The 25,149-nt window shown below is 35.9% G+C and overlaps 1 protein-coding gene across 1 annotated transcript in view; it reads left to right on the top strand.

The window, feature by feature from the left end:
* Positions 1-25,149, top strand: part of ADGRA3 (adhesion G protein-coupled receptor A3) — a 55,451-nt gene that overhangs the window by 5,501 nt on the left and 24,801 nt on the right. The window contains exons 2-8 of the mRNA XM_021554327.4: positions 9,160-9,231; positions 17,292-17,363; positions 19,391-19,462; positions 20,357-20,428; positions 21,784-21,944; positions 22,831-23,044; positions 23,957-24,121. Of these exons, the coding sequence (XP_021410002.3) occupies positions 9,160-9,231; positions 17,292-17,363; positions 19,391-19,462; positions 20,357-20,428; positions 21,784-21,944; positions 22,831-23,044; positions 23,957-24,121 (828 nt within the window). The remainder of the gene's footprint in view (positions 1-9,159; positions 9,232-17,291; positions 17,364-19,390; positions 19,463-20,356; positions 20,429-21,783; positions 21,945-22,830; positions 23,045-23,956; positions 24,122-25,149) is intronic.

The following is a 25,149-nucleotide window of genomic DNA, read 5'->3' as shown; positions in this document are numbered from 1 at the left end:
TACCCATTTAAGCAATGTTCTTCATGTGTTCATTAGCCCTAAAGTGACTATTAAATGTTGAATGTGTTATGCTGTTTCCAGCCTCAAGAAGACAGATTTGAATCTCCATAATTAATACTTTTTTATTTTATTGTTGCCTTTTTTTGGTCAGTAGTATTCCTGAGTTTGCTTTAGAACTGCAAAATACTAACATTTTTGGGTTTATTTAATGCCAAGAGTAAAATAATTTAACTAGAATTTGTGCTGCAGTGTTGAAGAATGAATAACTTCTTATGTCTCTATGCTTGCAGTTTGCTCATGTTTCAGAGGTTATTTTTGTAATTTAAAACAACTATGGAGTGCAAGTTTAGATTTTTCAGAATTTAATGATTCCCATATGTACTTTGCATGGGCCAGATATGTTGCAGGTTCATGGATTTGTCATTACTGCCTTATATAGTCTATCTTCACCATTACAGTATATAATTTTTGAATCTGTTCAGTTTAAATGCATTTTTTGTACTACTAGTTAATCCATGAAGATTAAAAACAGTTGAGCATTTCTTTTCATCAGTGATAAGAAACTGTTTAAGAGCGTCACATAAAGTACATTTTTGTGAGTTTTGATTTCTGTACTTAGATAAATAGTGAATTTTAAATTTCTTTTGAAAAATTATATCATCTATTAAATGCCTCTAGTCTTTACTTAGTAAATAGCTGAGAATTTAATTTACCCCTCGTATTCACTGTTTGGGTGTTTAGCAGTGAAAACTGCAATGCATTGTTGCTCTGGAGTGCTAGGGATCATATCCCCTACTAATTACTGTCTAGGGGATCGCTGTGTTGTGGCCGATCCTTGTGCACTGCCGCAGGTCACGTCCAGAGGTGCAGTACAGCGCTGTCCTAGGGATCTCCGGGCTGCCCTGGGGCAAGGCAGGTGCCAGGGCACTGCAGTGCAGAGCTTTCGGGTCCCCAGGGAGCAGTCCCGACTGCTTTGCTTGTGTGTGTGATCCAAGCTGGTCAGCCAGTTTTGGCCGGGCTGCAGTTTTCACTTATGGAGTAGGAACTTGACCATTTTGGTAAGATAGACAAAAAGCTTTTTGGGGAGTGGGGGAGAAGAAACCCAAACATAATGAATGCAGACTGATTAACGACAGTTAAGAAATAGGCAGCTTAATTCCACAGTTCTTTATGCGCTGGACAGTGTATTCTAGGATTCATCCAGACTCCAGGTGGCCGCAGGCTGTGCTGTCTTCAGGTGTTTTGTCTAAAAGTGCAATCTGTGCCCTCTGCCATGTCACTTCAATCTAGGGAAAGAAGGTGCTTTGAGGCAGGGAAAGGGAGGTTAGAGTCTAGAGTGAATAAACACAGGAAGATTTGATTAAGAGGCAGAACCTATTGCTGGGAGTTGGGATGGAAGTGTGGGTTTCTTTGAATGGCTATGCCAATTATGGAGGTGGGAAACCAGAAAATTAAGGAGGGAATGAAGGCAAAGCAAAAGTACTGAAGGCTGAGTGTAAACTGGCTTGATGTGAGATCAGCAGCATTCTTGGAAATTCAGCTACTATCCCCAAGATCACCCCACGACATGATTGACATCTCTATGCTAGTAAGAAAAGCTGGATCATGTAAGGAATGGTAGTGGTATAACACAGTCAGGAAAGTTCTGGTGCTGTTTCTACCTGAGCTATTTCTGTAACATACAAGAACTCCTTATTAGCTTTCCCATGTTGATATAGAGTATGTTTTACCTTGAAACTTAGTATCAGGAACAGTTTTTGCAAGTTATGCTTAGGTTTCTAAAAGTGTCCTGTCAGACATTCTGGACAACTTTTTCCAATACTCGTTAGGGTAACAGCCCCTGGTGTTAACAGGAATTTAATGGAATTCACAAATTTGTGTGCTGATTGGCTCATTGATGTTTCTATGGGTTGTGGTGATCTGACATATGGTTGTGTGCTGCAGCTCCCCTTCAAACTTCTGTGCCTGCTTCTGACACAGCGGGTGATGAGATGCAAGAACTGAGATCTCCCCCTCTGTGTGGGGAATGTTGCATCAGCATCCAGCTGTTGGTAAAACTCTAGCCTAAACTGGAGCTGGTCTGTTCATACCTTCACCTCCCAGTCTGCTGCTCTGTGGATGTTTGTGGGTTTTTTCCCCTCCCCTCTCTGGCTGCAGTACTAGCATTTGTCTGGCTCCATGCCTAGTCAGTTCAGGGAGCTAAGCTATCCAAAAACTGTTTACTTCTGTAGGATTAGGATATAAATTTTTGTAAATGTGTCTTTGTGTGCCAGCAGCTGACAGGAAGTGCTTGTTAACGTGTCTAGACAAAGCACTTTCTAGAGAGCAGATACACCTGGTAGGAAATGTGAATACATGAGAGACTGGGTGTGACAGTCTATGTTCTAATTAGTACTACTGTGATACTATGGCAGAGAATTTATTAATTTATTGGCCATAACAGCTAAAGTTAGAAGTGGCTGGCAAGGCATCCATGTGTGGCATTTTGTGTGAAGCAAGTTACTTTCTTGCATGTATGTATGGATTTTTTTGGCATCAGGTGAATTTGCACTGAACTGAAAATCAGTGGTAATCCTAAGAAGTATACAAAATCAGAAGGGAGCAGAAGTTAGTAAAGCAAGACAGGTATTACAGAAAAAATTGATCATGGTATCTTAAAATAATGCAGGTGCTACAGATCTAACCAGTGGGGAAAAAACTTGGAGGGAGCTTCCTAGAATGAAATGGTCACAAGGATTAGACTTCCAGTGCTTTCTATTTGCTTTAGAAATGGCAACACAGAGTTTGTGTTGGAAGAAATAGGGTGTAGCTGTGTCCTCTGAATTTTCTTCTTGGTAGGCTTTTCAACCTGGCATAAGTACAAGAAAGAAAGCAAAATGTGATTGGTAATTTTGTAATTTCACAAGAATTAATTTTGAAATTAGTATGATTTTCAGCAACACTGCTGCTCATTCTCACATTCTGTTTTGCCTCTCTGTTCTGTTCTTTTCTAAGGTGATTTTTATTTAGTACTTTTACTAGAAAACTTGCTGTGTTGCTCCAGTGATTGGCACGGTATTTCACTAGAAATAATTTCTGTCCTTAACAACAGTTTGTTTTTAATGAAAAGCAATAAATAAAGTGTGTTGTCTCATACTGAATATCAAAAAAATTCTCTAATGGCATTGCATAGTGAGCATCACTGCTTGAATGATCCAGGGATTATGTAGGAAAAATAAAGGTTCCTCATTAGATTATAGAATTTAGCACATTACCAGTTAAAAACGGAGCAATATAAGTAGATCTAAGTAGACACAGTTTTAATTCTGTAATTTCATTACTTCTGAGAGGTTTAGTTTACAATTTTAATATTGTTTAATATGTATAATAATGAAATACTGCAGGAAATCTTTTATCTGTTGCAAACTTGTATTTTGCAAATGTTTAATTTCTACGCTTCCTTAATTATAACGTTTTTGTTGAATTGGAAAATACTGTCTCCTTTTGTTAGAGTTTTGGAATTATTAATAGGTCTTTCTCTGTATAAAGCTTACGGAGTGCTTTCATTTCAGAGTTACTTTTAAGCAAGTATTTGTGTTCTGTTCAGTCTAGATTTCAAGGCTTCTTTTGCTTTGACACCCGTAACTCACTAGAAAGCAGAATACTAACTGTTAAAAATACTGGGCTTATATCCTAGTTAAATCACAATTTCTACAAGATAAACTTTGAGAAATGTGTTTCTTTTTCCATGTTCACGACTTTCAGCAAAAAGTATTTTTCTTGGTTGTTTGCAGATGGTTGTTTTAATCTGACTTGCTGGTGGCCACTTTCCCAGTTCTTAGAGTATGCAGTCACCATGAATTGATCTGCTTTATTAGCTATTTCCTGGCTCTCCATTTGAGTATTTTAAAATGTGTTTTGGAAGCTATTTCAGTGTTCAGCTAACAGTTACACTGTCACCCAGGCTTCTTCGTGGCAATTTCCACTATTTGGTAGTAGTGTTAATGGGTGTGTGTGTGTGTGTGTGTTTTAATAATATCCTGTGGATTAGGATTCATTTGTATGGTAGGAGATGCATTCTAAATTACTGTCTAGTTGACTGCTATCTTAGCGATAGTTGTTTTACAGCTGACAAGCCAAAATGGTTTCACAGAACAAAACTTTTTCTATTTAGTGCTTATTACTTCATTTTAATGGTAAAAATGGATCCAGCTGTGAATTCCCCCACCCCCCACCCCTGTATAAGAAAGGAAAATTAGTACATCTTGAGTACCTATTGCTAAAATTCCTCATAGTACAAAGAACAGACTTTGGGTTTGACTGCATTTATGTTTTGCATGCTGGACATCTACTGCTAAAGGTCCTGCCAATAAGTTAAGAATCATAGTTGAGTTTCTTTGCAGTTTTGCCAAAGTTGTCTGCCAGTTTATGGAACAAAATGGAAAATGGGCTCTTGATCCAAGCTATATTCAACAAAGAAGCATCTCAACAATGTTCTTGGAATAAGTGAAAAGCTAGGGAGAGTTGAGGGGGTTTGAGGGGCTTGGTACATTGTTTCAGATTACCTTTTGGTCTCGCTACAGCTCCTCTCCTTAGAGGAAGTGGGAAATCCCTTCTTGTAAGGTACCTTGAGATGTGCATAAGTCTTTCTAGAACCTAATTTTCAGCTGCTTGTTCTTCCAGGTTTTTTGTGTTAATTCTCATGACCATGTTTTTTAAACACAGGAACTATCATTCCCTGTGTTAGTTTCATGTTTTATTTTCTGATATATGTGTTGGACAAGAACAATGCATTTGTTCCAATCAGGCATTGTTGATTATTTGAAAGAAAAGAAAATAAAAATCTCATATGGAGCTCATAGGAAATATGGAGCAACAGTGACATTGGGCTTTACGAATCTTCAGTGACATAATTTATGTTTCAAAGTAATTCGTTAAAGAGTTGAATAAGATGGGGATGAGTGTAACTCTTATCTCAATGGTAGCTCTCTACTGTTCTCTCTTTAGACTTCTTAATGATGGAAAAGTTAGTATATTTTCAAAATTATTTGCCTCTGGAAAAATTATGGTCTTTAACTAGTAACTTAGAATTATTATTGATCACAAATAATATCCTCTGCCTAAGTGGTACATAATAGTCCATCATTTCATTTGTACATTAATGTACAGAAACTGTGAAAGTGACTATAAAACATCTACTTTGAGTTGAATGCTTTATTATGTTTTGTCTTCTTGTGCCACATCTCTTAATACTTCATATAATGTATAGATTATATATTAATAGCAAGTTTTAAACTGCATTTTTTTAAGATTACACAACATTTTTGGGTGATGAAGTGTTTTAGGTTATATGGAGTGTTGTAAAATCTATCATTTATTGCACTAAACCTTTATGGTTGAACAACTAACAGCCTCTGCAGAGAAAATACTTAATCAGTCTGACTGTAATTTGTAAATCACGCTCAAGAGAGAAATTTACCTTGTACCCAGATATTCAAAGGCATCTATGTTAGGCCTGTTATTTTATAGGCAATGTCAGAAAACTTTTTTCCTTACAGAACTGTTATTTTTATTTAGTTTAAATTTAGTTCAGTCAGTTATAAATACTTTTAAAGTGATTCCAGCTCCATTTTGAACAACTTATTTTTCTGGAAAAAACTAGGGTATATCAATAAATCTTAAGGTTAAGTGAATTGTAACTAAGATATAATTTAATTTCTGTGCTACAAGGATTGTAATTTGCTTGTTTGTGTTGACTTAATTTGTTTGCTTGTGAACATCAAGGGTTTTTTTCCCTTATTTTCTCATGAAGTCTGGAATTGGTGTGAATTTTTTTTCTGGCTGCTGAACATATGCCTTATGTTCAGTTTGCATTAACTATTAATGATTTTATATAAGGTCCTTTATTTACTTCTTTATATATTATTACTATTTTTCTTCTGAAACCAGGGATAGTGCTGAAGTAGAGGTGTACTTTATTTGGTTTACTGGTTGGATGTATCCAGTACTTACCATTTTTACAAATAATACTTACTGTTTAGGTTGAAACCTTTTTGTGTAGAAGGGGAAGTAATTTCAAAGACTTTAGGATGTTTTATTGTAATGCTTCAGGTTAAATTTTACTAGTTTTGCAGGCATTCCAATTTGTAGATGATGATTATTATCACCCAACTTTCACTCTTGCAAATGTATCATAGTGGTTTTGTGTTAAATGTTGTGCCATTCTTGATGGAAAGAGTCATTGAAATACATGTAGATTTTTTAGGAGTTCCTGGGCTTCCTTGGTTTCTATGTGTGTTTTTAAAAACCAGCACTGTTTTGTTTGTTCATCTAGGTTGTCTCAGCTGCAGCCAAGGGAAAATTTTCCTTATTTTCTTCTTGTGAGGTAGCTTAATGTATTGGACTACAGAACTATATTTTCACAAGAGAAAATGCTCTTTGCTGACACTCTAATGGATATTACGGGCACAATAGCAATTTCTCAGTATACTTTTAAGTATTTTTTCCCCTTCTTCCTTTCCACCATTCCTTTGATCAGTCTTCACCTGGTATTATCTGACTGTGTAGGACACTAGGTTGATCACACTTGTGTAGTTGGCATATAAATCAATCTCCTAGGAGTTGCCCTGGGTAAATGTATAGTTTAATATTTGCAGCTTGTGGAGCAATGGACACCAGGGATGAGTTGACATGAGGTGCAGAAATACAAGGTATTATTGGAAGGTGAGAAGAAGGAATGTAATCTCTTCATTATAGCATCAGAACATGTTACCTTTGAATTATTTAAAATTAACTTCAAGAATTTTCAAACCTTCCTACCATCAGGCTGGAAATTAAAAGATTTTCAAACAGTTTGTTCAGCTGTTTTGACTTTGTGTATGTGAGATGAGAAAGAGAGTTTGAGTCAGAACTTTTCACAAAAAATGCCTGCTCTGTGTTTGTCTAAACTACAGAGTCTTGAGGTAATCTTTGAGAAACCTGGAGAAGAAAACTACCTAGTGTAATAGAGTTGTGTCAAAATGATGCTGTTTTCATAGATTGCTATATCGGTATTTTAGTTTTATCTTATTCACTGTGTGTTTTGAAGTATTAATCCTTGTCATTATGTAGTAAACTTTATTCACTGGAGGAAAGAGGGGGGATATGTATGTGTGTTTGGATTGTGGCTGTTGTAAAGGACATTTGAAACATGTGGTGAACTGGAAAGGAATCTCATAATGTGACACCTTTAAGTGCAGAAGTAGTTATCCAGACTGAAGATGTAATTGGTGTAAGTGAAGAAGTGTGGGGTTATGTTGGATATGAAGGATGCATTTGATAGAGGATCTCTCTGAAATTGAAGTGACTGTAGCAGACATTGTAGAACAATCTGACAGAGTGAATAAGTTTCCAGGACAAGATGGTGTAACTGAAGAGCTTTTAGAAGAACTCGGGGATGTAACGTCTGAAGTCTTGCTTAGAATGACATGATTTTTGAGGACTGGAAGATAGCGAATTTTCATTTTTAAAAGTACATCACTATCTGCATGGTTCTAAGTCTGATGCTTGTGTTGAAAAATCAGTAGAATTTATAATAACTATATTGGATACCTGGATAAAGGTACTGTGGAAATTTTATTTCTTGTGTAATAAGAAGCTCTCCCTACAGTCCTTTGGAGTTCTTCAGAGGTAGCAAAATTTTTGCAAGGTTGATCCAGCTCTTTCAATGAAGCATGCTTTTCTAAAAGGTGTGTCTGTCCCTTGCCATAGGCATTTGATGAAAAAAGTACATCAGTCTTAAATGGAGTATCATCAGATCAGCAGCTGACTTGCTAAAGGATAGGAAGAGGGTGTGGCAATAAATCCTTCTCAGTGGAGTGGAGTCATAGAGAACTGTAATGCACAGCTTATTTCCTAATGACCTGTAAAAACAGTGTGAGTAAGGGGTTGGCATTAATTGAGTGTGTTGATTGATGTAATAAGGATGAGGATAAAGTGAAGAATTTTGGAAGAAGTTTGTAAAAGTAATTGGGCAATAAAATGGCAGCAGCAGTGCACTTTAAAAAGTGAAAAATTTATTGGGGACAAAGCCACTCCTGTCTTGTATAAGATGATGGGCATTGAGTTGAGTAGAAATCTTAGATTCTTAGCACAAGTGATGAAGCAGATGATGTGTTAGGAATTGCTAGGGAAATTGTAGGAAACAGAACGCCATTATTCCAGTATGTAGATTTGTGACTTCTCTGTGTGTTACATACTATTTCTGGTCTGGTGGTCTTACCTCACAATTATTTTAGTGTAACAAAGCTGGAAAGAACTCAAAAATTATTAAGGTGGCACAAGTGGCTTTTGTATAAAGAATAATTAAGTAAAACGTGGATTTTACAAATGGAAAAGAGAGTTTTGTACATAACTGTACATAGTAAAAAGAGGGAAGTGGATTAGTTACAGTGTGTTTCAGTGTCTAGAAGTGGGGAACATTAAATAAAGCTGGCAGGAGGTGTTTTCAAAACAAGTGAAATGAAGCATTTTTTATGGAATGGAGAGTTGTGCTGTGAACCCTTTTGTAAGGAGTATCTCAGATGCCAAAATTTGACATGATTCGAAAGGAAAGTTGTCTTTTTTGTTTTGTTTTGTTTTGTTTTTTTATCCAACAGAGGGCTATGTGGTTGTATAGAAAGCAGGTCCTTCAAAGTAAGGAAATAACAGCTATAGAAAGAATTCCCTACCTTGAGGATAATTAGCATCTGCTGTGATCTGTGCAGATGGCTGTGATTGGAGGATTGGGTGCTTGGCAAGATAGGCCTGATCCAGGCTAAAGATGCTGCTTGGTTTGGCAAACCAAATGGGTACAGAAGACAAGAATGTTGAATGTACTGATTGGTTCTTTAATACCTCATTTCTACTATACCACTTCTTGGTCTTATTAGGATAATCCTAGATGGGTGTATTTCCTTTCAGATGTTATATATATATAAGCTTGCATGGTATTTAAAACAGATGACATACAAAACATTCTTTTTCTCCTTTATAATAATATTTAAGCAGTGATGTTGTATACACCTTAGGACAATGAGCTAGGCATTGTAGTTGGATACACAGGCTGTTAAACAAAAAGAGTTACAAAAGAAGTGTAAGCTGTGGCAAAAAATTTTGTTACCAAACCTGTAATACATTGTTCTTGGTTGGTTTTGTTTGCAGGATTTTAAGTAACAACAAAATAACAGAGTTGAAGAACGGTTCCTTCTCTGGATTACACCTTCTAGAAAGATTGTAAGTACTTCTTGATAAACTATTTTCACTTTAAAAATGAAGTGATATACTGTTTGTTTCATTAGTAATTCTGAGAACAGAATGTCTTAAATAAGGGATCTGTTATTTATTTTTATGTATTTTTTTGTGATTGAAAAGTTACAATAGCTAAGTGTTCTTTTAATATGTATGAATGAATTATTCAATAGTATGAATGACATGTAACAGCAAAAAATTATAATCTCACATGCAGGTGGGAGGGCAGTTTCAGTGGGAATTGTACTATAATGCTGTGATAGCTGGATTTGCTTTGTTGGTTGTTTCATTATGCAAACACTATGTTGTAAAGAAAATTACTTCTTTAATTTCTTAAGTGTCAAACCATTTATTGAACAGTTGCAAAGTATATTTGCAGAGGAAGCAGATGTATTAGAGCCCCTAAGAGAGAGTGAATTTATTAAAGACTTGTTGTTGACATTTATTTTGAGAGTTTTTCTGCTTACTTCACAGATTTGGTATATGCCAAAGGTGCAGGGGGATGGGAGTGAGTCTGATGGGAGTAACTTCTTGGATATCTTTTGCTTCCTGTTTTCACTTTCCTTACAGATGATACATTGCCTATGAGATAAGAGGCAGCATTATAGCTTCTCTTACAGTCAGCCTTTTTCCAGCTGGTAGAAGGTCAGGATTGGCAGGTTGATCTACCTGGGAGCAAGCATAAACTTTAGAGATAAGGATTTTTCTAGGCCATTTGACTGGGAAAGTAGCCAGTTTCATAATCATCTCACAGCATCTAGGAAGAGTTCCAAATGACTTTTGGCTTCAGGGAATTAAAAGTATTTTATTCTTCTTCTAAAACTGGAAGGCTCCAATCCCAGTCACCTGACCTAAATAAATTCAAACACTCTACCATTCCCTCTCCCATATACCAGAAGAAAGCATCTTTTCACTGGTAGCTGAGCTTTATTGTAGAAGTAAGTTGCTGTGCCAAAGAAGCAAGGTTATCAGCAGTGATGGCATTTTCTTAGGTAATAAAGGCATCTGCTGATGGTTGTTATTTGTTGAAACTCATTACAATTTTCAGACAAGAAATACTTGAAACTCAAGTTAGTTTGAGATAATGATTTAAGTTTTCTTCATGAATCCAGATCCTAATTTTCTTTAAAATCATAAGAATGCAGCTTTCTTCCATTTAACTCCTGTCATTTGTAAGGGGTTTTTAGGTTATTTTAGTATCTTCTTTCAAGAAAAGGAAAAGAAAGCAGCAAGGCTGGCATCAAGTTTTGAGCATTTAAAGTGAACTGGGATAGCAGTGTTTTGAGGGTATGGTAGTCTCATCAGAATGAGAACATTCTTTATTGTGCACTATAGTAGGAGTTAATGCATCAACGAAAGATTAATAATAGCCAGTTGTCTTCAGTATAAATGGAGGGATAACAAGTGTGCTACACTAATTAATAATGATATAATTTTATTTTTTTCCCTTTTGTACAAGCAAGATGTGTTTAAAAGTCATAGATATTTAAGCGCAGTAAATTTTTCCTCTTTAAATGCTTTGTGACCTCTGACAGAACCTATTATTGTAGTTTAAACAGTTTTTCAGACTTAAATAGATAATCAATAGTAAAAGGAAAAACAGTTGACAGTCACTGTAACTATTTTAAGCATTCACATTATATTGAGTAGTTTCAAATTATTTTCCTGAACTTCATTGTGATAACTTGCATGCCTTGAAAATTGCATTTTTTGACATTTTTTTTGCTTAATTTTATTTTGTCTTACTCTTCATACTTCCCCTTGTTTCCTTATGAGTGTTTTGTACTTTGTAGATAAGTTCCTTTCCCCACATTTAATTTAAGAGATGAAATGGAGATAACAGAAATAAATTGTTAGTGTTTAAATAGTTAATTCAGACAGTATGATTGTCACTTTACTGCTTACTAGGTGAGAGCTTCTTTATGCATTTCATATTTGTTCATTTCTTGTGATGCTACACTTGATAGGAAAAACATTTGCCATTTCACTATGGTGGTTTTCAGGTAGAGATGTGTTGATATGAGCCAGCAGTGAGCCCTGGTGGCTAAGAGGGCCAAGGGCATCCTGGCCTGTGTCAGGAATGGTGTGGCCAGCAGGAGCAGGGAGGTCATTCTCCCCCTGAACTCGGCACTGGTGAGGCCACACCTCGAGTGCTGTGTCCAGTTCTGGGCCCTCAGTTTGGGAAGGACGTTGAGACGCTTGAGCGTGTCCAGAGGAGGCAACGAGGCTGGAGAGGGGCTTGGAACACAAACCCTGTGAGGAACGACTGAGGGAGCTGGGGGTGTTTATCATGGAGAAAAGGAGACTCAGGGGTGACCTTATCACTCTCTACAACTCCCTGAAAGGTGGCTGTAGTCAGGTGGGGGTTGGTCTCTTTCTCCAAGCAGCAACTGGCAGAATCAGAGGACACAGTCACAAGCTGCATCAAGGGAAATTTAGGTTGGATGTTAGGAAAAAGTTTTTTATGGAAAGAGTGATAAAGTATTGAAATGATCTGCCCAGGGAGGTGGTGGAGTCACCATCCCTGGATGTGTTTAAAAAAAGACTGGATGTGCCACTCTGTGCCATGGTTTAGTTGAGGTGTTAGGGCTGGGTTGAACTCGATCTTGAAGGTCTCTTCCAACCTAGTGATTCTGTGATACATTTAAATAAAGCCTTTAGAACAATAAATCAGAGGATTATGTCAGGAACATGTATCTGCATAATGATTGAATTTTAAACGGTACTGACAACTTTATAATTCATCTGTTGACGTACTAACTTTTTTTCTCCTGTTCACTTCTTGAAAACGGTAATGAAAATGTAGATACTTCTAAATTATTTCTGTCACTGTATTAATTTTTCTGGTAATTTTGGGGACATGGTATTTGTAGCTGGCAACTTGTTGCACTTTAGGTTATTGTTTTACTCAAACATCACTTGACCTCATCCGCATCTAATAATTCTTCTCTGTTACTGTTGAAAGGGGTATAGTTTTGGGGCATACAAGCAACAAATAAAACAATGAGGAAGTGCTCATTGAGGTAGACGTAATAAGTCATAGTTTTAATAACTAATAAATAATATTTACAGATGTGTTAATTTATGATAATGTGAATTTGCTAATGCATTATTTTGTAAAGAGGGTGATAAACTTACCAAAATAGAAGTTTAATTTTACTGGAAAGTGAAATGTATGTTAATTAGAGTAGAAAATGACTATGCTATGTTTAAATCTATTCTTAAAGGAAAAAAGTATGCAAATAAGAGTAAACAGGTCAAAAATTTTAACAGTCTTGAATGTAATAAAAGTGTCTATACAAAAAGATGCTAAATATTTTAATCTCCATTACATTTCCATAGTAACTTGAAATTCCACAAAGGCAAGTGCAAAGGATCCTGCACCAGGGGAAGAATAGCCCCAAGCACCAGCACAGTCTGGGCACTGACCTGCTGTGGAGCAGCTCTGCAGAGAAAGATTTGGAGCTCCTGGTGGACAACAAGATGTCCATGAGCCAGCAGTGCCCTTGTGGTCGAGAGGGCCAGTGGTACCCTGGGGTGTGTTAGGGAGAGCGCTGACAACAGGATGAGGGAGGTGATCCTGACCCTCTACTCAGCCCTGGTGAGAGGCAGGAGTGCAGTGTCCAGTTCTGGGTTCCTCAGTACAAGAGAGACGTGGAGCTCCTGGAACAGGCCCAGAGGAGGGTGACAAAGATGCTGAAGGGTCTGGACCATCTCTCTTTCGAGGACAGGCTGAGGGAACTGGGCCTGTTCAGCCTCAAGAAGACACAAATGAGAGGGGAGCTCATCAGTGTCAGTCAGTACCTGGAGGGAGGGTGGCAGGAGGATGGAGCCAGGCTCTGCTCAGTGGACCCAAGTAACAGGACAAGATGCAACAGTCAAACTGATGCACAGAAGTTCCATTTGAACATGAGAAAGAACTTCTTTACTGTGCAGATGGCGAGAGATAGAACAGCTTTCCCAGGAGTCTTCTACACTGGAGATACTCAAGAACCATCTGGATGCAATCCTGTACTGTGTGCTCTGGGCTTATTGTATGTGGCAAGGAGGTTGGACCAAATCACCCACTGTAGCCCCTTCCAGCCTGACCCGTACGTTCCCCACTGGGAAATGTAAAAATTCAGTCATAAGCATTTGATTTGTCCACATAAAATCTACACCTCAGAGAACCAGTGAAAGGATAGGCTGACTTTTTAATGTGTGTAATGTATAACCTGTTTCTGTAATTTCTTACCTTGTGCTCTTCCTTCATTTCCCTCTTAAAGAAGCATTTCATATAGGAAGAGTCCATGGTAGCTAGTATGCTTCCCATCTCACATTTACTTTCAAGTTGTGTTAAGGAAAAGATAATTTATCCATAATATATACATGTCAATGTGTATGTGTAGGCATAGCTTGTGCCTGCAGGATGCTTTATTAATAATTAAGACAGTCTTCATTGTGCTGAGACAGAAAGCAGTAAATTTTTAAGTACATATACATGCACTTTTAAATTGTAGATAACTGGCTACTGAAATGCTTCATTGCAAAGTGTAATTAAATTAAAGAGCTTTTTTTCACTTAGTAAACCATATTTAAATATAAGTAATCTTTCATCAAGATACTTTTTCCATCTCAACAAGAACATTAGGCACAAAAATTTTTTTTTTGTTGTGAGTTGCTATTTGTCCCCTTATCTATGGCTTTGATAAGGGGCTGTTCCAATTTGACACAACAGTATCTTCTGTCATGAGAGTGATTAAACAGAGAGTTGTGTGGTAGTGAAATCTGCATCCTGTGAGGTTTTCAGGCCTTTATTGGATGTAACAGTGGGGCAGTTGATCTGATTTACTTGTAATTTGAGCCAGAATTTGTAGTATATATGACTGACCTCAACACATCCCTTGAAACCTAAATTTTTCTACTATCCTAACATCTGTTAGTGGTCTTCACTGATGAATATGGGGTACCCTTATTTACAGTGTTATTTAGAATTAGGAGAAAATTAAGAATCTTTTAATAGATTGTCCATGTAAGATTGCTGTACTGCCTGGCCTGTGATTTGAGTTGTTGTGGGGGTAGGGTTTTTTGTTTGGATTTTTGGGGTTTTTCTTTGATTGGTTGGTTGGCTTTTGTGTGGTGCGGGGCTATCTGTTTCTCAAGGTCAGGACTGAAGGCACTTGAGACAGTATTCCATGTTCAGACTCAGGTGTTTATTATTTCTTATCAGTGAAAGTCTCACAACCATGAGTTCGGCAGCATTTCCTTAGCAAGGCACAGAATGGCTAGCTAACTCTTGTTACAAGGTCTTTTAAAACTCAACTATCCAATTAAGAAAAGACACCTAGATTATTTTCCCTTTTAACCCAATAACTGATCCCCCAAAGCCCGCAATGCGGACCCTTCTATCCAATCACAAAACATCACCCAAACCCATGAAGAAGGAGGAAGAAGAACAACCTGTCTCCACCCCAAAACCTCCATCTTGCTTCATATTTATTTCTATAGTCTAAAACCCCAAACTCTAGGTTTTCCACCCTGTGATATTACACACTTCTAACCAGCTACATACCTAGTAATCCCAGTACTATCAATCAATTTTTAAAGTCTTCTCCACAGCCTCAGGTCAAATGCAGTGTTTTCTTGTGGGTCTGTGCCTTTCAGCATAGAAAGTCAAGAATTCTTAGCATCCAGGATTTCAACATCAGGCATGTTTTTTTTTTGTTTGGGGTTTTTTTGTTTGTTTTCCTTGTTTTGTTTTTTAGAAGGATTCTTGATGGTGGAAGATAAGTTATTATAAAAGATGTTACCCTAACTCAAATCCTTTTTTCCATTTCTTTTGGAGAGATTTTCTTCCATTTGGACAAATACATATCTATAGATGTATCTTGTTGGTTGAGCTTTGCCAAAGAAAAATCAACATCTGAAATTATTAATTGCCTGTTGCTAGAGCTAAAATATAGTTTATATAAATGTATTCATTGGTGTTAAAACCAGCAAAAATATTAAAGCCAAACAACTTTCTAATAAAGTTGTCTCCCCACATCCCTTTTATGTGAGAAATACAAGTCTGTTTGTCCACCACTGTAATTTCTTAATTTAAAGACTGTCCTAGGTGCAATCCTGGTAGTGCTACCAGCCTATGTTGCATTAACATCTTTCACTGTTTCTGAAAAGCTGCTAGACATGTCAGCACTGTTAATTTTGAGATCTTTTGGTATCTCTTTTGTTTCAGAGTTTTCTTCTGCAAATACTTTTTGGTAGATTGATATACAGCTAATGCCTACCCAATGAGTGGCACTGCAAAGGTTAAAATACCCCAACAAAACAGAGACTCCCAATCTGTTGTAATTGCAGGTTGAGAAAAGTCTTAACAGTTTGGACATTCATTGATATGAATCCATTTCTGTGGATTTATGAAAGAGCTGTATCAGGGAGTACTCTTTGAATTTATAGAGTAAAATCAAAGATACCTGATAGTCTAGACTAGTGGATTTCCAAGGCATGTTGTGAAGGTTTTTCTCCCTCAGTGGTTTCAACAGTGAGGTTTTAAGTGGGAGTTAAGTGATTTTAAATCAAAATTTGAAATATGAACAGTAAGTAATTTTTCTTGTCTACTTTAAAGATTGATGGTAAATGAGTGATGAATACCTTTTACTAATCTTAGATTTGCCATGGTCTGGTATAAGAGGGTGTTTATATGCCTGAAAGAGCCAGTTCTTCAGGCTCCTGGTACTACTGCGCTGGAAGGACTTGGCAGTTTCTGCCGCCATAGCAAGGGAAGAAAATAAAGTTAAGAGAAGTGTGTATATGAAAATTATTTTACTGCAAGGTGAATTTAATGTGTTTCAAGCATTTAAAATGTTTAGGTAGAGCATTCAAGCGTGATCCATGTGCCATGACACTGTCTGTTGTACCACAATTGGCTAATCTGCCCGCAGGAAATGCTGTTGTGAAATCTTGGGATGAATTATATTTTTACTCATGCGTATCTGTGTCATGGTAGATGTAATCCTTTTGTACAGTTCTCTTTCAAGCAGAATTATTCATGTTGTGGTAGATGTAGGAGATCTTTTTTCTACTCTTGCAAATGCAATCACTGCTTTTGAATGAAAGTACTATTTTTCTTGTCAAATCTAGAGTGTTTGGATATGACCAAGGAGTGAGAAATTTTTGCATATAGTAATAAGCGTCTCTGAAGTTTCAGATAGTAATACAGTAAAATCTAGTGTGACTAGGGATGTGGAAGTAATTTTAGCATTTTTGCAGTGATAAAGTTCTTCAGAACTGTATAGGTGCTATCAGCTGCTTTCCGTGTCCTTTGAAATTAAGCTGTATCTGCAGAATATCTCAAGTTAGGAGTTAAAACTCCTATATCACTTGTACAATTAATAAAGCAGTCTAATTTAATGGATACTTTACATTTCTCCTTGCAGTCTCTATAAACTTTAGATTTAGAATTTTGCTCTGAAATGTTTTCACCAGCTGTATTTGGGATTTTCAACCAGGGTTTTGCTATTGTGCCAACAACATAAGTGGAAATTTTCAGTGTTGGGTCTTTGATGTATTTTTAAGATCAAGTTTTGCGTTTTTTGGTAGATGTTGGGTGCTACTGAAGAATTGAAAATTGGATAGGCTACAGAAGACAATGTGTGCTACACAGTATCATACTATGTAATAAACAGGTGTCTCACCCTGCATAGCTGTAACCTGTTCACACTGTGTATCTTTGAGGCTATATTATTTCATGTGATACAAACTGATAGAATGTTTAATGGAATACACATGCTGTTTCTGTTCCTCTTTGTAGCTAAAATAAAAATTTTTCCAATTTTGAAAATTTTGTTAGAGAAAGTAAAAATGTGTTGTTGGGGTTTTTTTTTTTAGTGCTTTGTTTTGAGTGTTTTTGAGGGGATTGGGTGATTTTGGGTTGTCTGAGGGGGCTGGGTTTGGGTGGGGTTTTTTGAGGTTCTCAAGCAAATTCAGACAAGTTACAAGTATCTTTATGAATAACTGTTTTAAAGCGTAATTTATGGTAAATGCTATGTCTTAATTTTTGTCCACAGGGATCTTAAGAACAATCTTATTAGTACCATAGATCCAGGAGCTTTTCTGGGGCTTTCATCTTTGAAAAGACTGTAAGTATTATATCTAGCTAGTCAGTTTAAACAAAACAAATAAAAATCTCAGAGAGAGTAAGTCTTAGCTTCTGGAAGTTTAGACAGCAAAATTATTATATATTAAAAGTTGAATATATATATATATATATATATATATATATATATATATATGCTGTCTATATATATATACACATGTGTTGCAGAATAAGGACTTTACAATTAAAGTTGTACAGCAGGTATGTTTTATTTCTAGCTGGGATGCATGGGCAATATTTCCACCATACATGTGTACCTGTGAGATAGGTTCCAGGTTTAAATACACATTGATCCCACAAGCTCATGCCTCCCTGCCTGCTCATTGCCTGCCCATTCTCCTCCTCTTTGCACTTCATACTATAATTATTATTCTGTGGTGTCTTCTGGTGGTTGTGGGCAGGGGTCTTCTTGATGAGAAGTAAGAGTTCTTCTTTTTGACCTGGTCTCTGGGCAGGCGCAGTGGAGGTTTGGCTAACTCTCAGGTCAGTTTGTCCTGGCCAAAACCAGCAGCCTGGTTTTTGCTGGCTCCTTAAGTAAAAGGTTCTGCTGTATTGGTTTTCTACAATACTAGAGTCTTGCTTTACTGAGTTTTCACAATATATAATCTTACCTTTATGGCCTTTACCTAGTAACTATATTCTTATTTGTTCTGTTACAAGTTGTTCTACCCAACAAATTACATTCCTATGTGTTCTGTTACAAATTGTTTTTCTACTTCTACAAATTTACTAAATAAACTATATAATTTGTTTCCCTCCAGCCACCTAAGTACATTATATGCTTCTAAAATTCTGAATTTTTGTAAACATACATGTTTCATATATCACACGCATATATAAAACAAAGTCTGCTTTCAGTCTTATGACTGAAGAACATCCGCTGCTTGTGGCTTGGCAGCCTCCCTTGTTCTGACAGTTGCTTGTATTATTCCTTTTTATTTGTACTTGAGTGAAACCTCGCTGGGTGGATGTTTGTTCAGAGATTGATTCCATCAAGTCTTGTTTTGTTGAATGTTAAACTCATGATTTTTATTTTCCAAAGGTCACAGTGGAACAGAGTCGCTTGCTATTAATACTACACTGAAGTTACAAGCACTATTAATGCCGCTTTATTTAAGGTTTTGCCAACATTCCCATTAACATATTTTTGGGGGATTTATGCTTTGGCTGTAAAAGTTCTGTACCAGATGGAACTTGAAAAACAAAAACTTTTGCTTTCCTTTCCTTTTCTTTTTCTTTTTTCTTTTTTTAAAACACTCTTCAGATTTTTGTAATATTATTACAGCTTTTAAGTCTTAGTGATTTTGGTACTACCTCCCCCATCCTGTTTATTTCCTAAATTTTTAGAGTATATATGTTAATTTGTAACTGATCAGGTGATCTGGTTCACTTAAAAGGAATGTATGTTGGTAATTGCACTTCAGAAAACCTTAAAAGTAAAACAAAAGGACCAATTCTGTATTATTATTACGTGCAATTAATTTTTATTACTTTAAAAATTTTTGGCAATTTGATTTGAGATCTATACTGAAAAATATATAACTTTTAAGTGTTTATTGTAGTATAATTATAGGAGTGGTCTTTTTTATGTATAATAAATGCACTATTATAGGTCTTTGACATGTTTAAAAATTAAGTGATGTACTCTGTGTAAATATATATATATAAAAATATATATATATAAACACACATATATTAATGCTGCACAAATAGGGAAATTTGCTAGGTAGGGATGTAAGCCAAGACTGTTTAAGGGAATTTGTGGGTTAGTCTAGACTTGTTGAATTGTATATGGACAAACTATAATTAGTTAAGAGATGGATTAAGGAGTCTGTGTGCATGTGTATACACCCTTATAACAGTACCTTGTGGGTTTTCCCAGAAAAGACCAAATATACATGTGGTGCAATCTGTTGCTCATGAATTTTTGTTCAAATGCTTCTGTTAGCAGACTGTATGTCATTTGGAAATAAACCAGCTTGTTCCAATTTTTCTTTTTTCTATTTATAGAGACTTAACTAATAACCGAATAGGCTGCCTGAATGCAGATATATTTAGAGGACTTGTAAACCTTATTAGATTGTAAGTATAATTTGTCCTGCATAAATACGCATAAGTTTTAGACTTGTGTAAGTTAACCTTCTTTGTTTCAAGGGGAGTAGTTTATTTAAGTGTGTTCTTGAAAGACAGCCAGTGCCTATGGTTGTGGTTTGCTACTCAGTAGCAAGCTTAAAAACATGTGCTGGGGCCAACCCAAACCACTCTATTCAGTGATCTGTTGGCCTTGCAGACGTTTTCCAGTTTCATAGAGTGTGTAGCTGGGATGGAGACAAGGAGACTGTACAGAACATTTTCTTTAAAAAAATACTTCAGCATTGTAGATGCTTTCAGTATCCATGCCTTCTACAGTGGCATTGCTGCCAGTCTGTTTTGCTGGTAGTCTTGCATGTTTTGAAGTCCTTCATTTACTTAAAGAGGACAACATGTGAAGATTATGAAATATTTCTTTGTCCTGGTTGTTAGTTTCTTACACATAGTGGTTTCACTGATACATAGAAAGTGGTATGGTTAATATTTTAAAAAGGCATTCTGATACATTGAACATGCTTCTTAGAGCATATTAATAGGAAGACACCAGTTCACTGTGAACAACAAAATTAATTTTACACTTCTTGAAATCTGTGCTCAACATCTGCCAGTTGTTGCTTTAAATAAAAGTAAAGTCTCTGCATTTACTTTTTTTTTCCAATCTTAAAATTCTTCACCTACACCAGAAGTGTTAGAGAACGGTTTATTTGCTAGGCTATTGAGACCTGATTATTATTCTTATATTCTTGTGAACTAATTAGAGTGTTGTAATAGTACCTTGTAACTTTTAAAGATAGAGTTATATGGAAGAGAAGTTTTTTTTATTTCATGTGTCACTTGTCTGAGGATGAGTTCATATCATGAACATACATACTTTTTATTTCTCAGGAATCTTTCTGGAAATCTGTTTTCTACACTTACACAGGGAACATTTGATCATCTTGGTTCACTAAAGTCTCTGTAAGTACTTGCTGCATCTAGTCCTACCGTATTCTGAAAAAACAAAGCCATTTTTTCATCTGTGCTTCCAAAAGTTTTATTCTATATGTATAATTTATTAATTTATAGTAAATAAATAGCATTTTACACCTTTATAGCAAAAGGACTAAATACTTCTAAGCAAGTGGGTAAATATCAGCCTCACATTCCTTTTCTCTCTCTTGGTTTCATAAGTTGTAATCCTGTATAAGAAAGAAAGTAAATGAAAAGAAAACGTGCTGGTGATTAGCTTTTGCTTTTCCCTGGTAGTCATGACAGTTGGTTCACTGTTCTGGGATTTAATCAAAGGCTTTGGTTTCTGGGTTTGACACTGAGTTATTTACTTGTTTATATTTATAAAGAAGAATGTTTCTTCACCTCCTTCATCCCTTTAATTGTTCATAAAGTGTTATTCCTGATATTTTTGTCTGCATAAGGGTTGCTGTCTAACAACACCACAGATGTGACAAGAGAACCTGGCTAGAACAATTGCTATTAAAATAGTGGCTTTCTGGAGGAATTAATGTGAACAAACACCAAATGGGATTTCATAGGAATGTTGATTTAGTGTTTGTAGTGTTCTGCCTGTGATGTGTTATACTCTAGACATCTGCAAAAAGAAAAAGAAAATGTTTTCACTAGAGATAAAAATCAGTGTAGACATAGCTACATGTTTTGCTACATTTTTACCTGTTTCTAAACAGATAAAATATTAATTTAAGAACAGATCTAATTAATTAATTAATCCCTTAATTTAGCTGACTTCAGCAAACATCTATAGGGGATTTGGTACGTCTTTTTACTAGAAAGTACTGAATTATATAGGTGAAGACTGAGTCAATTAAAAGCCTTATTTTCATGTAAAGCAGAATAAAATTGTGTGAATAGTACTTCTGAAAAGAGAAATAGTTGAGCTATTTTTATTTCTGTTGATTTTACTGCTAAAGCATTTGAGCACTACAGTGAAGTAATAAAGTGTCTTCTTAGGTTACAATAGTGCACATTCAAGCAATTCTTTCTAATTGCTTGTTTAGCATGAACACTTTCCATGAAAGAAATTACTAGAATTATTTTCATGTACTGGTATTAGATGTTCCTCATATTTATAGAGAGGATTCCTTTTCTGAGGGAATATGTCCTTTTGTTCTCAGAGTACAGTTTGCAGAGTATTAGTATAACTTCCAGTAGTTAGATTTAGGCAACTCCACTGTAGTCTAGACTTGGCTTGTTGCCCTTTTGTCTGTGACAATAAAAGGCGTGGTACAGCTGTTAAAGTCAAGCTTTCAGACCCTGGAATTCTGCAGTTTGTCAGCGAAAATGCCTGTGTTTTTTTGCAGAGAATTTCAGACTGATTATCTTCTTTGTGATTGCAACATACTGTGGATGCATCAGTGGTTAAAGGAAAGAAACATAACTGTACGTGAGACTAAATGTGCCTATCCCAAGTCACTTCAGTCACAGACAGTGACTGGTGTTAAACAGGAACTTCTCACCTGTGGTAAGCAGTCCAGGCAACTGAAGCTTGCTTTCTCACGCATTCCATGTTCTGTTAATATTAGTTAACATACTTTTTTGCTTTGTTTAATTTCCCTAAAATTCAACAGTTAAATTACAGTGGTAATAGTGACTCATTTTCAAAGGTTGATCTTGAGTTGTGATTCATTATTGCTTGCTTTTGGAAATAAATAATAAATAAATTTATGATGGTGGATGTTTGTAGAAACAAAGGATAAATAAGTCTATTGACAAACACCTTTTTCCTGCTAATCTGTATTTTTCAGAGATCTTTACCTAAATGGTATAGGAGGAATCGGAAACTGGTAGTTTCTTCCCTAGGTCTAGCTATGTGATTTCCGATATGTGAATTATTCTAACCCCAAATTTCTGAAGTTGAAAGATCTTCATTTTATGAATTACTTTCCTGTGTTGTGATTCTATTCTTGATTAGCCTTCTTATTGTGATAAAACCATGACCAACTTGCTTTACTTCTTTTTTTATATTGGAATTATTCCAACTGTAAAAATAAAAACTCATATGTTACTGTAATTTTTGAAGTCAAAGTGAAAAACTGGGAAGACCTAAAATGCATAATTACATTTTTCCTTCAAATTTGTATTTTCCACTGGTTTAGATATGGGATGCAAAGGAGTCTTGAAATATATTACAATAAAGGAATACACATTTTGAAAAAGAATATGATGATAATTTGTATTTTTCAATATCCGGTGCAATAAATGTAGTTTTTATATGCATCTTACAAGATGCAACTTTATATTGATATATAAATAATTGATACTCAGTTACTGTATCTTTCTCCTCTTTTGAAAATTAGGTCTATAATAGATTCTTACTGTTAATTGTGGTTTCATGTCTTGAATTCTAGAACCACCGCTTGAATTGCCATCTTTCTATATGACTCCATCTCATCGTCAGGTGGTCTTTGAAGGAGACAGTCTACCCTTCCAGTGTATGGCTTCATATATTGATCAGGACATGCAAGTCTTGTGGTATCAGGATGGGAAGATAGTGGAAACTGATGAGTCCCAGGGTATTTTTGTTGAAAAAAACATGATTCATAACTGCTCACTGATTGCAAGGTGAATCCATAGTGAGAAAATGTATTTCCTGCTTCTTACTTTCTGCTCTTGTTTAGTGACTATTTCCATAACCAGTAAGGCCCTCTCATATCTCACTGAGTGAACATGTACACAGAAACATCCCTAGCAGAGAAGTAATCTTCACACATCTCCTATTAACAATAAAGTTGAAGGAAGGAGGTCTAGAGATTTGATAGGTCCAACCTACATGCTTAAAATAGGATTAGCTAGAGGAAGTTGCAGAAAATTAAAATCCAAATGCAAGTTTCACCCAATGCATTCGTTTAAAATACGTTTGTGGTAGGATACATTAATTTTCATGGAATGTTAAAATTACAAAAATGTTGGAAACAAAGCATTTAACTGAATTGCTCATGGATTCTTTACTCTTCCTTCTGAGCACACCACAGTTAATATTGTTCTACAGCAGAGATCTGTAAGTATAATTTATTCTGTCTGCAGCAGATTGTTGACTTATTCAGCATCTATTGAGTGGTTATATATCCTGTAATTGTATTAGTAAATTAGAGAGTCAGTGTTTATAATAAATTATGCATTTGGGAATTTATTTTTGTTTGGTCTTTCTAAGCAACTAAAAATTTTGTCTGGAGTAGCAATGATAACACTTGAGAAATTTGGACTTGTCATCTCTTCTTTCTGGAGTCTGGGGGCTTTTTCCTATGGCTATTCTTTTTGTTTCCTACCTTGGCAAAACTAAAAGCCTGAGGAATAGTAAATACTTCTCTGTTAATTACTGTACATTGAGGTGTAAATCGCTCTGGTTTATAAGATCACTCATTGCTGTATGTAATTTGATGTTTCTTCCGTTGTCTTTCTGTACTTAATTCAGCTTTTGGCAAAAGCTTATATAAATGTTATTGCAAGACTGATTTTTTTCTTTTATGTTTCCAGTGCACTGACAATCTCAAACATTCAGGCTGGCTCCACGGGAAACTGGGGTTGTCATGTACAAACCAGACGTGGGAATAACACAAGGACAGTAGACATTGTTGTGTTAGAAAGTTCTGCACAGTACTGCCCTCCAGAGAGGGTTGTGAACAATAAAGGGGATTTCAGGTTAGTAAGCTCAGTTTTTTTCCAGAGTAAAAAAGAGTCCCTTTAATTTCACTTCTAACTAAGATTTTATGCATTAGAGGCACCTATGTGGATGTTTGATTGTAAATGTTGGTGTGTAATAGATTTTTATCGGTTCTAAATTACTGTGTGTTGACAGAAGTGCAAGAAATTATACTATGAAATTCTACACTGAGCCTGGTAACACATCCTTGAAAGATACTGAAACTAACCTATGATACTCGACTTGAAATATATAAATGAAAGTATTGGAATAGTTCAACTTTTGTAGATTACCTCTAAGATAAAGTTAGACCACATACTAACAGGGGGATTTCTGCCAGGTTATCATTCCATTTTTAAAAGCCTTCTGCTCCTATATGACAAAATATGCTACTATTTAAGAAATATGCAACATAGTTTGGATCTTTTTTCCCCCTGTGAGTATTAGAGTAAGCAATAAGAATGGTGCTGCTTTCTTTTAATGATTGTTGGGACTGTAGTGGTAGCTGTGATATTCCATTGTAAGTGTTGCAGAGTATTTTATCTTTTGTTCTTACCTCTTCAACTGTTTTCCCTTTTCTGATCTTTCTGCTGCTGGTCACTCTAACAACACGTTACTCCTGGAGGTGCCAGCTGTAACAGATAGCTTCTGTATAGATTCTCTATAAGTAAGGTAATTCCCTTTATGACTACTCTGTGTTTTACCTTCCTGCAGTAGTTCCTACTGAGAATTAGTGTCTGCAATATCATTGTGTCACTGTGGTGCATAGGACTTCTTAATGTTGTATTAACTGCTTTTATCCACTCATTTCATTTTTCTTATGCTGCTTGGCTGTGTTGATCTTCTGCTTGGTCTTTTGTTTACAGTGAGAAACTTTTCCTTGCCCTGTGTGCATTAGAGTTTTTAAAGTCATGTTCTTTGTATACAGCTGATCTAAGACCATGTGTCTTTTATATTAAGAAATGAAAAGTAAGTTCAACCACATTGCAGGGACCTAGTTTTTTGCGGGGAGGGAAAAACAAGCTTT

Source organism: Lonchura striata, chromosome 4, assembly GCF_050655825.1.
Source record: "Lonchura striata isolate lonStrDom1 chromosome 4, ASM5065582v1, whole genome shotgun sequence".
In the NCBI taxonomy this organism is placed as follows: domain Eukaryota; kingdom Metazoa; phylum Chordata; class Aves; order Passeriformes; family Estrildidae; genus Lonchura; species Lonchura striata.
Note: the sequence above shows the minus strand (reverse complement) of the source record. Positions and strands in the feature narration are given on the sequence as shown.